Source organism: Sminthopsis crassicaudata, chromosome 2, assembly GCF_048593235.1.
Source record: "Sminthopsis crassicaudata isolate SCR6 chromosome 2, ASM4859323v1, whole genome shotgun sequence".
NCBI classification, from domain to species: domain Eukaryota; kingdom Metazoa; phylum Chordata; class Mammalia; order Dasyuromorphia; family Dasyuridae; genus Sminthopsis; species Sminthopsis crassicaudata.
The window spans coordinates 567,752,228-567,766,952 of record NC_133618.1 but is presented as its reverse complement, the minus strand read 5'-3'; the positions used below and the strand labels follow the sequence as shown (position 1 = coordinate 567,766,952).

The following is a 14,725-nucleotide window of genomic DNA, read 5'->3' as shown; positions in this document are numbered from 1 at the left end:
AGGGTCACAAAGCCAGGAAATGTCGAGGACCATACTTGAATCCAGGTCTTCCTGGCTTTGAGAGGTGCTGTACACCATTCTTCCTCTTGTTTGTAGTATAAACACTGTTTCTCTATACTCTGGGACATAGCTATAATATTTATGTACTTCTATAAAAAAACAGTTTCTCGATCCTTAGCCTTTCCACAATCTTTAACCTTCCTGCCAATTTGATATGGAACAAGTCACTTTATTTCTCAAATGGTTGGGAGAAGACAGGTTGCACTAGAATGGCAGCTAGGGAATGCAAGGGATAGAACCCTGAGTCTAGAATTAGAAAAACTTGATTTCAAATCCAATCTCAAATACTTACTAGCTGAGTAAACCTAAGCAGGTCACTTAACACTGTTTGCCTCAGTTTCCTCATTTGTAAAATGGACTGGAGAAAGATATGGCAAACCATTCTCATATCTTTGACAAGAAAATCCAAATGACAAAAGGTCAAACATGATTGAAAAATGAGTAAGCAATACTGTTGTGTATTGGTGACGGGAGTTCCCAAACTAGGAGTTCCATGTACCGATGGAATCTTGGGGTCCAAATGAAAACAAAAACCTAGACGAGTTCCTTCTTCTTAAATGCAAGAATTGAAATGGATTTACATGAAACCTTCTGCTCTGACCTCTGCATTTCATAAAGAAGGAAATTGAAGCCTAGAGAGAAAAAATAACTGATCCGAGTCACCCAGCTAATGAGTGATAGAGCCAGTATTTGAACCTAAGTCTCAGGCCTCCATTATCTACTAGACAAAATGATAACAGTCCCTTTTGTGATGCTCTCATCTCATGAAACTAGGTATTCAAGAATATAAGAATAGTCTCAGGTATATATAATAAGATGAAAATGCTATGAATTTAGTATTCCTTCAAGGACTTTGAAATTTTACAGCATTCCAGACAAAACCACAAAAAAGCAGACATTCTAACATCTATCAAACTTTCCTTTGGTTTGAGAGAAAGCATTTTGGAGTGTGGGAGGGAGGGGCAGATGAGGCAAAGGGAGAAATTAGTGTGTGTGTGTGTGTGTGTGTGTGTGTGTGTGTGTGTGTGTGTGTGAAGAGGGGGGAGGGAAATAGAGAAGCAGAGATGGATATGAAAAGAGAAGAGAGATGAAGGAGGGAAAGATAAGGCAGAGAAGGGAGAGAGAAAACAGATATAGAACTGAGAGAAAAGAAGGGGAAGGATGAAAGAGAGAAAGAAGACAAGAAAGGGGGAAGGGAGAGAGAGAAAGGGAGAGAAAGAGGGGAGAGAAAAAATGAGAGGAGAGAGATAAAAGACAGATAAAGAAAAGGGGAAAGAGATGGAGGAGAAAGAAAGACAAAGATAAATAAAAGGAAAGAGAAAGAAACAGAGGGTCAGAAATAGAACCATACATAAAATGAACAAATAGAAAATGAATTTTTCTGGTTAGCTTTTACATAAACATTCAGGCTAAGATACTCAGCCTGGCCTGCTAACCCTTCTCAGGTACAGTTCACTTCCTCACATTACATGCCTTTTCACAGGTGGACCCCCTTGTCCAGAATGTACTCTACCTCTGCCCCACAGACTTTTTGCCTTCCTTCAAAGCCCAATTCAGGTGCCTTCCACTCCATAGTGGTTCTTTTCCAGAATCTCCCAATTGTTAGCTCTATTTCACTTTTGAAACTGCATTATATGTATTATTTTGTTTATATCTTCTTTTTACTTATATACATTTTGTGTGTGTCAATAAAATATAAACTACAAGGTAGTTTTTCCCTTTGTATCTTAGCATTTAATATAATGCCTTCCACAGAATAGATATCTAGCACATATTGAACTAAGTAGATTTTATTTTATTGATTTTATTTGCCCCTTTCCTATCTGTAAAATAAGCAATTCCCCAACTTAGAGATGACTCAAGAAAAGTAATAAGTGGTTAAACTTGCTATTAAAATGTTGTGCACAATGTTTAAGCTAACATATCTAAAATTGCAGTGGCTATGTTATCATTAAAAAGTATTCTAGCAAAGAGGGGAGAAAAAGAAAACTTGGTCTGTGAGCATGATTTCTTTTGAATTCTAAAGATAAAACCTCTGGACAAGATATAGACCACTTGGATTTTAAGATTGTGGTGGAGCCAAAAGACTGTCCATCTTTCACTGTCATCCTTGTGGCCTCCTCCAGACAAGAGAAAGCTGCCTGGACAAGTGACATTAGTCAGGTAAGAAGAAATCTGAACAAAAAGTGAAACTTCCTCTGTAGAAATTAAGAGTTTATTTTCTGGATGTAGTTAATGTGAGTGTTTTCCCAATTCACTCTTTTGCTAATTGCAAAAAGTCAGGGAGCAAATATTGTCTAACAGATCAAATACTGATAGAAATATTGAACAACTTTGTGGATCCTGATGATGAAATAAGTTCTCCTACCCCATATGTATACATGAAATATTAAACATGAAAATCCATCCTAAGAGAGACACAATAAAGCAAAATAACTAAAAAATATAAATGTATATACAATAATGAAGGGAAATTAGTCTGAACAAATTACTATGAAAACTCAAAAAGTCTGTACTGAAACTCAAGAAACCCATAATATCAATTGCCTAAATCTGTGATTTAGCCTTGGTGGCAGGTAGATGCTCAGTGGATAGAGCACTGAGCCTGGAGTCAAGAACATCTGAGTATAAATCAGGTCTCAGAAACTTGCTAGCTGTGTGATCCTGAACAAATTAGTTAACCTCTATTTGCCATAATTCACTGGAGAAGGAAATAGCAAATCACTCTATATCTTTGGAAGAAAAATCCATGAACAACATTGGTCATGCTTTGGTCCACAGGGCCATCAAGAATTAGACATGACTACTGAAAAATAAAAAGGATTAGCCTTGGTCTTAAGAATTTACCAGATTAAAATTCAGTTTACAAAAATTGAGACTTCTAAATCATACAAATTTCCTGATAAAAGAGTACGTCATTCATTAATCAGAATGAACTAACATTTTCCAAGCAGACTCTAAGCCAACTAGAGGTATGTGGAACAGGTATAATAATTACCTGAGAAGCTTTGCCAAATTTGGTTCACAAAAGGACCAATTAACTTTGCTTAGTTCAATACCACAGAAGGCTCCTTTTAATCCTTAACAAATTCATGCTTTCAAGAGAGACCAGGTGGAGAAGGATGGGTTGATGGATCTCATCATTACTCCTGTGAAAAATGACCCAAAGCATATGTCTTTTGGGTCAATATCACTAAGCATTGAGAAACATTAAGCCCTCTTATATTCCAGAAAGCATATTGTCAGATTTTCTTCAGAAGATAAAGAGTTAATTACTGGCAGAATCACATGTTCCTGAAAGACTAGAGAAAAAAAAATGAATGACTATGTTAAGCAAGGTAGACTATTATTAAAGCATCCTATTCAAATTTGTACCTGGCTGCCTGCCTGGCTGCCTACCTGTCATTAAGTGTTATAGACATCTGGTGGAGTTTATCCAGTTAGTGTTAATATAGATGATGACACCCTTGTAGCTTCATAGCAACATATTTTAAAGAAGCCAAATTCCCACAGAGAAAAAAACAGAGTTAAAAAAAAGTCTATCTGATTGCCAGCCCTATAGTTATAACACGTTGTGTTTAGTAATTGCTTAAGCAAATAAATGTTTGCTAAACTGAATTATCAATTTTCGCTTTATGGACTTATCTTGGGTGTTGGAAACAGATTAAGGAATATGGTAAGGTGTGTTTGGAAGAGAGAGAATCATTTAAAGTATTTGATTGGCTTGACTATAGTGACAATATTCCTTTATAAAGTGCTATATATCTATATCTGTATAGAGATTTATATAGACAAATTTATACATATATATATTATATATATATATATTATGGCACATATATACTTTTATAGATAATATATTCACCCTCTTTATGTAGAATGTAAGCTCCTTGAGGATGGGGAGAGGTTTTTTGTCTTTCTTTCCCCTAGTACAGTACTATGCACATAGTAATGTTTAATAAATGTTTATTGAATTCAAATTTTCATTTGTGTGTACTTTGCTGGAAATTCTATAGATTGTCAGTCTCACAATATTCAAGCCTTTAGCAGCAATAGTTGACTTTGCAGTGATCCTCACAGAATAACCAAAACTTCTCTTTCCCATTTTGCCACCTGATTTTAGAGACTTAAATCCTAAATTCTAGTTAGTAACTTTTTTCTTCAGTCATATGTAACTAATAACCAAGGAGTCAAAGTTCTACATTATGGAGCTTAGAAATGCAAATATATAAATATTTGTCCAGATTTCTTTGTTCCCATTATAAAGAAGCATTCCTGGCAATCATTATTGAGCCACTTCCTCCTAATATCTGAACATGATTCTCTACCTGTGGCTATATCTTCCCAGGAAGCTATAGATTCAGTCTTTCAAGCCTGCAGAGTAATTTTGTAAGACCTTTTAATTCAGATCATTAGATACTAATGAGTCAGAAGTCAAAGAATCAATCCCCATAAAAGGAAAGATCTTTACTTCAGGAGAGGAATATAAATATTATTCAAAAAAGGTTATTTTTTCTTATGATTTATTTTAATCTTATTTATGTTATTGATTTTAAATATTGATACTTTGATGAATACTTTATCATATTCTTTGAGTATTCTTCCCCTACCAACACAGATGAGAACTCAGTTACACCTTTACTATGGTCATATTACTCCTAGAAATGAGTCTATAGAATTATAGAGTTCTTAATGACCTACTAAATGCCATCTAGAGTGTCAATCATCCCATTAGCATAGTTCTTATATAACACTAGGGTATACACAGGGTACATTAAAATCTGGAGCACTTAATGGGATGACTGAATAGGAACATCCTCTTTCACCTCAATTCTGCATTTTCCAAACAACTCCCTCAAGGTCCATATTTTGTGGCAAGTTAGGCAAGGCCTTGAGCTCATCCTCCTGTAAGAGTTCATCTTCTCTAGGTCTTTCCAGGTTCACTACTCTACCCACTATACCACTTAGCTGCCTAATATCATTACTACTAATAATAATATTAACATCATTAATGTAATGCTTTAAGATTTGTAAAAGGTTCTATGTATGTTAATTCATTTAAGTATTCTCTTTCCCAAAGCCCAGTATCCATGGGGTATAAAAGAAAGAGCAATGGATATGGAATCAGAAGGCCTGGATTTGCATTTTGGTTCTTAATTCCTACATATCTTTGGGCAACTCATTTAATCTTTCTAAGCCTCAGTTTCCTCATTGGTAAAACGAAGAAGTTGATCCCAATGCTGTCTAAGGTCTCTTCCATCTCTAAATCCCATACATTTAAGGAATGTTTGGTCCAGATAGGCTCTCAGTCTGGACTATCTAGCACCACTTATCCCTTTTCAGCCTTAGATTGTTCTGTATACAAATAGTATCCAGAATGTTATTATAAAAAATTAACAGGCACATTGAGTTGTAGCCTAGCTGACCAATATACTTTTCCTGACTAGTTTATTAATCATTTCAAATCATTGTTGCACCAATTCAATTGGCATGCACCCAAATAGATCAAAGTGATGGCCAATCAATGGTGATTGACAATATTAACCAAATCTATACTATTATATTTAATATCAATGTATTCTAAATCTTCTAGTACTGCTGCGATAGAAAAAAATACATATATATGTATGTATGTATGTATGTATGTATGTATGTATATACTAGGTTTAGAGTCTTCCATCTACGCAGGGAATTTGCCATTTCCTGCTGCTGCTTCATAGCCAGCCTCCTCAGGAAGACCTGCTATCATGGGTATACTAGGACCCTAAATTTTCCATCTCCTAATTATAAAAGCATGCTTCCCGAGGAAAGACTATTTGGGGCCAGCTCAGACATCTTTCATCTGTCCCATAGTAACCACTCTCATCTGTACCAACACAAAACATTTTTCATCTCCTGCTGCCAGTCCATTATCCAAACCAACATGGGACAAATCTCTATTACAAAGAGCAGCCCTCCCTCCCTTCAACTTAAAGCCTTCTATCTATCAATAGGCCTATCTTTTGGGGGTAGAACATCTTCGGCTCAGTAATGAACATTCTCGCATCTAGTCAAACTCTTCATTCATATCACAGTGACTCTGAACATCCAAATCCTCCTCCACACACCCTCCTACCTGATTCCTCATTCCAATATTGTAAGATCTTCCATCCCAAAATTTCATTCTAACTTCAATCAGGTCATCCACTGTGCCCTCCAGAATATCTGTTCCATAGTCAACAAACTTCCCTTCATCTTAAACTTTTCCTCTCCCCATTTCTTCCATCTATCAACTTTTATTGAAACATGGCTTTCCGTTAATAACACAATTTCCCTGGCTACTCTTTCCAGTATTCATTGTCCCTCAACTTATTCTCTTCTCTGCCACCATTCTAAGGCAGGTTCTCATCACCTCATCTTGATGACTTCAATCTGCCTGCCTCAAGTCTCTCCCCACTCCAATCCATTTTCCATTGAGCCACTAAAATAATTTTCCTAAAAGAAAGATCTGATCATGTCACCCTCCTACTCAACAAACTCCAGTGGCTTCCTCCTGCCCCAGGAGCAAATAAAAAATTCTGTTTGCATTTAAGACCTTCATAACCTACTCCTTTCTGCCTTCCAGTCTTCCTATACCTTACTCCTCTATACTTACTCTTCAATCCAATGACAGAGGCCTCCTGATTGTTCCATGAGCAAAACACTGCATCCTTTGTTTCTGAATATTTTCCCTATCTGTCTCCCATCCCTTCTCCATTCCAACTACTGACCTCCTTTTACTGATCCAACTACTGACTTTCCTTTAAGTTCCAACTAAAATCCTATCTTCTATACCAAGTCTTAATTACTATTCTTTCTTTCTTGTTTTGTTCTTTCTTTTAATTATTTCCTATTTATTCTGTATACATATATATAATTTGTTTGTATCTTGTATTCCCATTAGATTATAAGCTCTTTGAGAGCAAAAACTGGATTTTTTGCCTATTCATAGCCCTAGCACTTTAGCACAGTGTCTGGCACATAGAAGAGCTTAATAAATATTTATTGAAAAATTGTTAGATCTCAAAGAGACTCTCTTACATCTGATGGAAGGTTAGAGGTGAGAGAGATTCTCAAATATAGTTCAGTTCCCCAAAGTAATTTAGGTGACTGAAGGGATAAAGAATCTAAGGACCAAAAAAGTGGAGGTAGTAGTAGAGAAACAGGAACATACAATTTCCATTTTGTTCCATTGATTTTAAGCATTGAGCCTTTAAAACCTAGCTAAGTAGATTCTGTTTCTCAATTACTGATGAACAAGTAAGCACCAAGGTGAGTCAAGTACAGAGCTGGGGAGAGCCTAAGATACTGAATTCCCAGTTCAGGATTCTTTCTGCTATTCTGAGCTGACTCCATGTTGATTATTCTTGTGATTGTTGATTCAAGCTTTAGAGGTAGATAAGGAAATTTATTTGGTCTCATTCTTTTATCTTTTAACCTTGTGAGATGGTAACATCTTTTTTTAACCATGAAAGAGCCTGAAAAGTCTTGATTCTGTAGTCATCTAGATTTTGTAGCCAATTCTTGATTTTCAAAAACTGTTTAAAATAAGTAAATTGACAGATAAAGCTTGCAAGTCTTCCATCTAAAGATCTTCTTTACCATCTGATTTTTACCTTTTGCCTATATCCATTAAATTATGACCAATATGAACAAAAATTAACTTGGCTCATTCCAATAACTAAAATCTTTAATTAATTAAATTTAATTAAAATTAAAATTAAAATACTTTTAATATTACAAGAATCTCTTCTCATTGCCTTTTCTTCAGTCTTTTCAATCCTTTTACATTTCCCTAATTGATTCCTTTTCACATTTCCCACCTTTTCTTTTCTCCAAACCTTTTCTTTTGTCCTCAAACTGCTTCTCCTTCTCCCACTAATTCAGAGTTTCTTAACCTTTTTTTTACATTGATCCCTTTGTCAATATAGTGAAATATATAGGTTCCTATATCTTATTGTTAATATTAATAATGGAAGGAAATATTAAATTTAAGCTAAAGACCAATGAAAATGAAGATGTAATTTCTCAAACATTTTCAGAAGAGAATTCATTATGTTGGCCCCTAAACATACCTCTCTTTCTACCTTCTCTATATCTATCACAATTCTTCTAATTATTACCTAGATTTGCAGATTTTGAGTCATTCTCCACTCTTCCCTCTTACTTGTCCTCTGTATTCAATCAGTTGCAAAGTCTTAAAAATTCTATCTCCATGATATCTCTCACATAAGTCCCTTTCTCTCCATTCTCAAAGCCATAGTATTAGTTTTGGTTCTCATCATCTCTTGAATGCATAATACAAAAGCCTCCTAACTGATTTGTATGATTCCATTTTGTCCTTTTCTAATACAAATAGCTAACAAATTGATATTCCTGATTATGTCATTCCCTTGACCAAGATGTTTCCCTTTCAGCTCTAGGAAAAACCACAAATTCCTCTTTTTAGCATTTAAAGGTCTTTGATTTGGCTTCTTACTTCCTCAACAAACTAATTTCATATTAGTCCCCTCATTTCTCTGTATTCCAATCAAATTGACTTATTTGCTTTTCCTTGTATACAGAATTCTATCTCCCAAGATGCCCAGGTTGTCTGCTGGGACTATAGTGCAATCATTCTTCACTTTTTCTTCTTAGAATTCCTCCACTCCTGAGTTGTGAAAGAATCCAACCATTCTGGAGAGCAATCTGGAATTATGCCCAAAAAGTTATCAAAATGTGCATACCCTTTGACCCAGCCATACTACTACTGGGCTTATACCCCAAGGAACTACTAGAGAAGGGAAAGTCCTGTATGTGCCAAAATGTTTGTGGCAGCCCTTTTCATAGTGGCTAGAAGCTGGAAGATGAATGGATGTCCATCAATTGGAGAATGGTTGGGTAAACTATGGTATATGAATGTTATGGAATATTACTGTTCTATAAGAAATGACCAACAGGAGAAATACAGAGAGGCTTGGAGAGACTTACATCAACTGATGCTGAGTGAAACAAGCAGAACCAGAAGATCATTATACACTTCAACAATGATACTGTACGAGGATGTATGCTGATGGAAGTGGATTTCTTCAACATAGAGAAGAGCTAATCCAATTCCAATTGATTAATGATGGACAGAACCAGCTACATCCAGAAAAGGACTGGGAAATGAATGTAAACTGTTATTTTTACCTTCTGAATCCAATTCTTCCTGTGCAACAAAAAATTCGGTTCTACACACATATATTGTATCTAAATTATACTGTAATATATTTAACATATATAAGACTGCTTGCCATCAGGGGGAGGGGGTTGGGGGAGGAAGGGAAAAAATCTGAATAGAAGTAAGTCTAAGGGATAATGTTGTAAAAAAAATTACCCATGCATATGTACTGTCAAAAAATGTTATAATTATAAAATAAAATAAAAAATTAAAAAAAAAAAAAAAAAAAAAAAAAAAAGAATTCCTCCACTCCTTCAATACTCCCTACAATGTCATCTACTACACCAAATTCTTCCTGATACCGCCAGTGGTTTACATTCTTCCCTCCTTCTCCTGAAATGTTCTTTATTCATTATGTAGTTTTATTCATGTTGTATCTCCTTAGTACAAGGTATTGTCCTTAAAAGCAGGGAGTTTCTTTTTTTTCCTCTATGATCCTATTACCTATCACTGTACCTTGAATATAATGTTTAATACTTGTTGAATTTACCTGATCATTTAGTTAGATATGTGATATTTTATTCTCTGTTTCTAGTGTGTAGATAATATTAGATGCAATGGCCTCATGATGAATGCTTTTGAAGAAAACTCCAAAGTTACCGTTCCTCAAATGATCAAGTAAGTAATTTTTGAATTACCATAATTTTCTAAGACAGTATTTAAGAAAGTTGTTGAGAATCTAACCACATGCACAAAAAACAAGCTATTTCTTAGTAAAAAGGTGAATCTTATGGAACTCAGAAATTCTATTGGATTTCAACATCTGTACTTTGCTTCAGTTCATCATAAGTAAACATAAGAACTTTAATTAGAAATTTTTCTATTTTTCCGTTTCTGAGGACATGATAATTTCTGAAGACAGCATATAAATTATAGATTATATTTTTCTAACGCCATGGAAACCTATAGAAAGTTCAAGAATAGATAAATAACAATATCTATTCAGTGGCCAATATCTATAGGAAAAATTGAAAAACGATTAAAGGTGCCACTCTTCCCCAAAACTTTGAATTTTTTTTGTCATGGTTAAAAACAAAACTGCAAGAATTTCCCTATGATCCTAATTCTTCCAATCATGTCTCAGGAAAGATGTGGGCTTCCTTACATACTTCTCATTCTCTGTAATCACTTTCTATACTCACATGTTGTCTTAGGTCACCCATGACAAGCAAAAACTATAAAAGAGGCACCAGGGACTCACACAGGAAAAAAGATGCCTGGGCTGGTGCTCTTGTCTTGAATTGTGGATTCTTGACCTATGTTTTTCTTGACATTTTGATGATTTTTGTTCTGCCTTGACAATCTTCTGACTCCCAGAATTTCCATTTTCTCCTGACCAAATTAGCTAGCAATTTATTGATTAGTCTAGTTCCCAGATTCAAGATTTGCTTTACATCCCCAGTCCTCCCTTAACCTCAGACCCTGCTACTTGTCCAGGTCATTTTCAGGCTTGTCACCCATATGAATAACTATAACCTGCAATTTTCCATATTAAACAACTAGTTCTTTTGCTTTTTTTTACATGGGTCATCTGACATCATATGAACACAAACTTTGTTGAAATAAGTTTGGATAAAAATGAACCTGTCCCCCTCCCCATCTTCCAATCAGAGGAAAGATCAAGACCAAATGCCATATGAAGACCCAAATCAATTTATATTTTTAATCAATTAAGTCCTTCATACATTCAAGTTATTTTGCTATTTAAAGTCTATACAAGGAACTTCTTTCTAGGCAAGATGCATTATATAATGATTATTTTTTAAATTTTATTTTATTATTTTTCCAAATTCAAGTAAAGATGGTTTTCAACATTCATTTTTGTAAGATTTTGAGTTTCAATTTTTTTGCTTCTTTCCCTCCTTCCCAAGACAGAAAGCAAACTGATATAGACTATACATGTACAATCAATTTTTAACATATTTCCATATGAATTATGTTGGAAAAGAAAAATCAGAACACAAGAGGAAAACCATGAGAAAACAACAACTATTACTACAACAAAGGTGAAAAAAGTATGTTTTGATCCACATCCAGTCTCCATAATTCTTTCTCTGGAAGCAGATAGCATTTTCCATCCAAAATCCATTGGAATTGTCTTGGACCATTGTATTGCTGAGAAGATCTAAGTCTATCATAGTTGATCATCACACAACCTTGTTGTTCCTATGTACAATGTTTTCCCAATTCTTCTCCCTTCACTCAGCATCAATTCATGCAATTCTTTCCAGACTTTTCTGAAACCAGCCTGCTCATTATTTCTTATAGAAAAAAGAATATTCCATTACATTCCATATATCATAACTCATTGAACCATTTCCCAATTGATGAGTATTCTCTCAATTTCCAATTTTTGCCACCACAAAAAGAGCTCCTACAAACAATTTGCACATGTGGATCTTTTCCCCTCTTTTATGATCTGTTTGGGATACAGATCCAGTAGAGACACTGCTGAATCAAAAGGTATACATAGTTTTATAGACCTTTGGTCATAGTTCTGAATGGTTGGATCATTTCACAACTCCACCAACAAAGCATCAGTGTCCCAGTTTTTCCACATCCCCTCCACACATTTCATTATCTTTTCCTATCATCTTAGCCAATCTGATAACTGTGAGGTGGTACCTCAGATTGGCTTTAATTTGTTCTGTAATCAATAATGATTTAGAGCATTTTTTTCAGATAGATGGATTTAATTTCTTCATCTGAAAAGTATTTATTCATAATATGGTTCTTCTATTGCCTTATACAGTTCATTACAACATAAACCTGAGGAGAGATCCATAAGTTTCATCAGACTGCCACAGGATTGCATGACTCCCAAAAAAGTTTAAGAACTTCTGATCTAGTCAAACTCTATTTTATTACAAAGGAGTAAACTCAAGTCTAGAAAAATGAAGTGAATTTCCTAAGGTCACAGAACTCAAACTAGAACCTTTCTGATTTCCACTTTAGCACACAGAAGTTTAGGGAAAGTGAATTCTCCTCTGAATTTCAATGTTTTAAGTACTTCTCATAACCTTTCTAAAGCAGAAGTAAATCCCCTTTCTTGAATATCAAGCACTTGTAAAGAAGTCCACAGAGTCTGCAGCACTGAATTATAAAATATGTAATGGGACAAAAATGAGAAATACAAATGCTCATTTGTAATTATGAATTTCTTGCATAATCATCATCTAACCTCCCAAATTTCCAAACTCCACATTAAAAGCAACATTAAATTATGTAATAAAATCTTTGGGCCTGATTACAGAATTTGGGAAGAGTCATTCCAATCCAATTCTGCTCTCCCAAATGACTGTGTGATCCCAATAGTTCTACAAATTCCCCAAGCTGTAGTTTCTTCCTTAGGAATAAAAAAAACAGGGGAGGAAGGGGAAGAGGAAGGGAGAAAGGGTAGATTCAATATACTAAGTATTCTGTAAAGTTCTTTCCAACTTCAACATTCTATGTGCTGAGCACTAATGTAGTCTAATACTCAGCTTCTAAAACTGTGAATCATGACCCTATCTGGAGTGTCATAACTGAATATGATAGTCACAAAATTGTGATTGATTATCAGTAAATGTTTTATTTGTTTGTCTATTTTATATACCTATATATACCCAGAGACATATAAAAATTTCTTTTAAAAAGGTCTTGTGAATGGAAAAAATTTAAGAAGCCCTGGTCTAATGAATAGAGAGCAAACTTCTGAGTTAGAAAAAGCTGACTTAACTCTTGTCTCGTTGCCACATACTAGCTGTATGACTGCAAACATTTAAATATGTCTAGACCCCTATGACTGCCTAAAATTATAATCGGCCCAGAAGGTACTAATCTGAACTGGTAAAGGACGCTCCTTGCCACATGCTTCTAAACCCTCAAAAATTATAAATCTAATTTTTTAAAAAAGATAATTGCTGTATTTGACTTCAGGGAAATTTGAAACTCTTCCAACCTGTTCCTCTCACACTCTAACCAAAACATCAGCCTGATTCAGACAAGAAATACATAAGAAAGAATTTTCTTGTTAGTTTTTTTTTTGCTACTCTTGTCCATCCATGGGCATAATTCTATTTCCTAATTTGTGAGACCTCAAGGTAATCCTAACTTCTGTACACAGAGTCCCTTACTCCTTTCTCTTCTTCCCAAACCCTGCTTTGGGAATGGAAGAGAAAGAAGGAATGGGAAATCAATCCTGTATTTTGTTAATGAGAATAATGTCCATTCAGGGTTTAGTCAAACCTACAACATCGAGACCATATTGTTTTCTTGTAAAGCACTAAAATTTAAGAATGTTGCCACAAATTACAACATTAGGAATGCTAGAAAAGGGGCAGCTAGGTGGCACAGTGGATAGAGCACCAGCCTTGAATTCAGGAGGACCCGAGTTCAAATCTGATCTCAGACACTTAAGACTTCCTAGATGTGTGACCCTGTGCAAGTCACTTAACCATAGCCTCAGGGGAAAAAAAAAAGGAATGCTAGAAAAAACAGGATGATAAGATGGGCAAAGAGGAAATCTAGGGCACAAACACACATATTTGATTAACCCTCAGAACATCCATTTTAGGTTAAAGGTATTCATTGTAACTTTATACTTTGAGAGAACATGATCACTGTCTTATTAGTATTAGCATTCTTATTAGTTTGGTCAGCAATCATTTTATTTTATTGGCCAAACTCTGTACTAGATGCTGGGAATAAAAAAAGTTCTCAACTTGAATAAAAATAAATAAATATAAAATATAGGAATGGGGTAGAGATTATATATGTGGATATGTATATATACACATTTATACACATATATGTGAAGGAGTATGTACATATATGAATACATATATCTTGGGCAGCTAAATGGCCTGGTAAATAGAGCTCTGAGCCCAGAGTCAAGAAGACCTAAGTTCAAAGCCAGCTTCAGACACTTATTGGCTATGTGATCTAAAGTTACTTGAACTTTGTTTATATTAAATCACTAGAAAAAGAAATGATAAGCTATTCCAGTATCTTTGCCAAGAAATCCCATTAAACAATATGGTCCAAGTGGCCACAAAAAATCAGCTATGACTAAACAACTGAACAACTATAAACATACACATAGTTACAAATGTATTTAGAGATATGTATATATTATCTTTTAATTTTCCCCAGCTAAAGTAAGGGCAAATTCTAGGTCTTATGTTTCTCTGTATCCTCATAGCACCCAATATATCCTTGGTATTCAATATTTTTGATGAAAATGAAAGTAAATAACAAAACCAACTTAACCATTAGCAGCTCTCTAAAAGAATGAGGTGTTCCCCATAACTTCCTTTAACTGAACTACTCACCTACTTTAGCTAAATGAATTCTTCAAATAAGGAAAAATAAATTCTAATTTATTTCCTTTTACTCTCTGTACCACTTAAGGGAGGAATAGTTAGGATGAAAGAAAAAGTGGATGGGCTACTTTGTGTTTAGTGT

General features: G+C 34.8%; 1 protein-coding gene across 1 annotated transcript in view; it reads left to right on the top strand.

Annotated features, from left to right (window-relative positions):
- RASGRF1 (Ras protein specific guanine nucleotide releasing factor 1) overlaps positions 1–14,725 on the top strand; it is a 207,444-nt gene that overhangs the window by 138,550 nt on the left and 54,169 nt on the right. The window contains exons 12-13 of the mRNA XM_074295211.1: positions 2,087–2,223; positions 9,816–9,898. Coding sequence (XP_074151312.1) covers positions 2,087–2,223; positions 9,816–9,898 — 220 coding nt within the window. The remainder of the gene's footprint in view (positions 1–2,086; positions 2,224–9,815; positions 9,899–14,725) is intronic.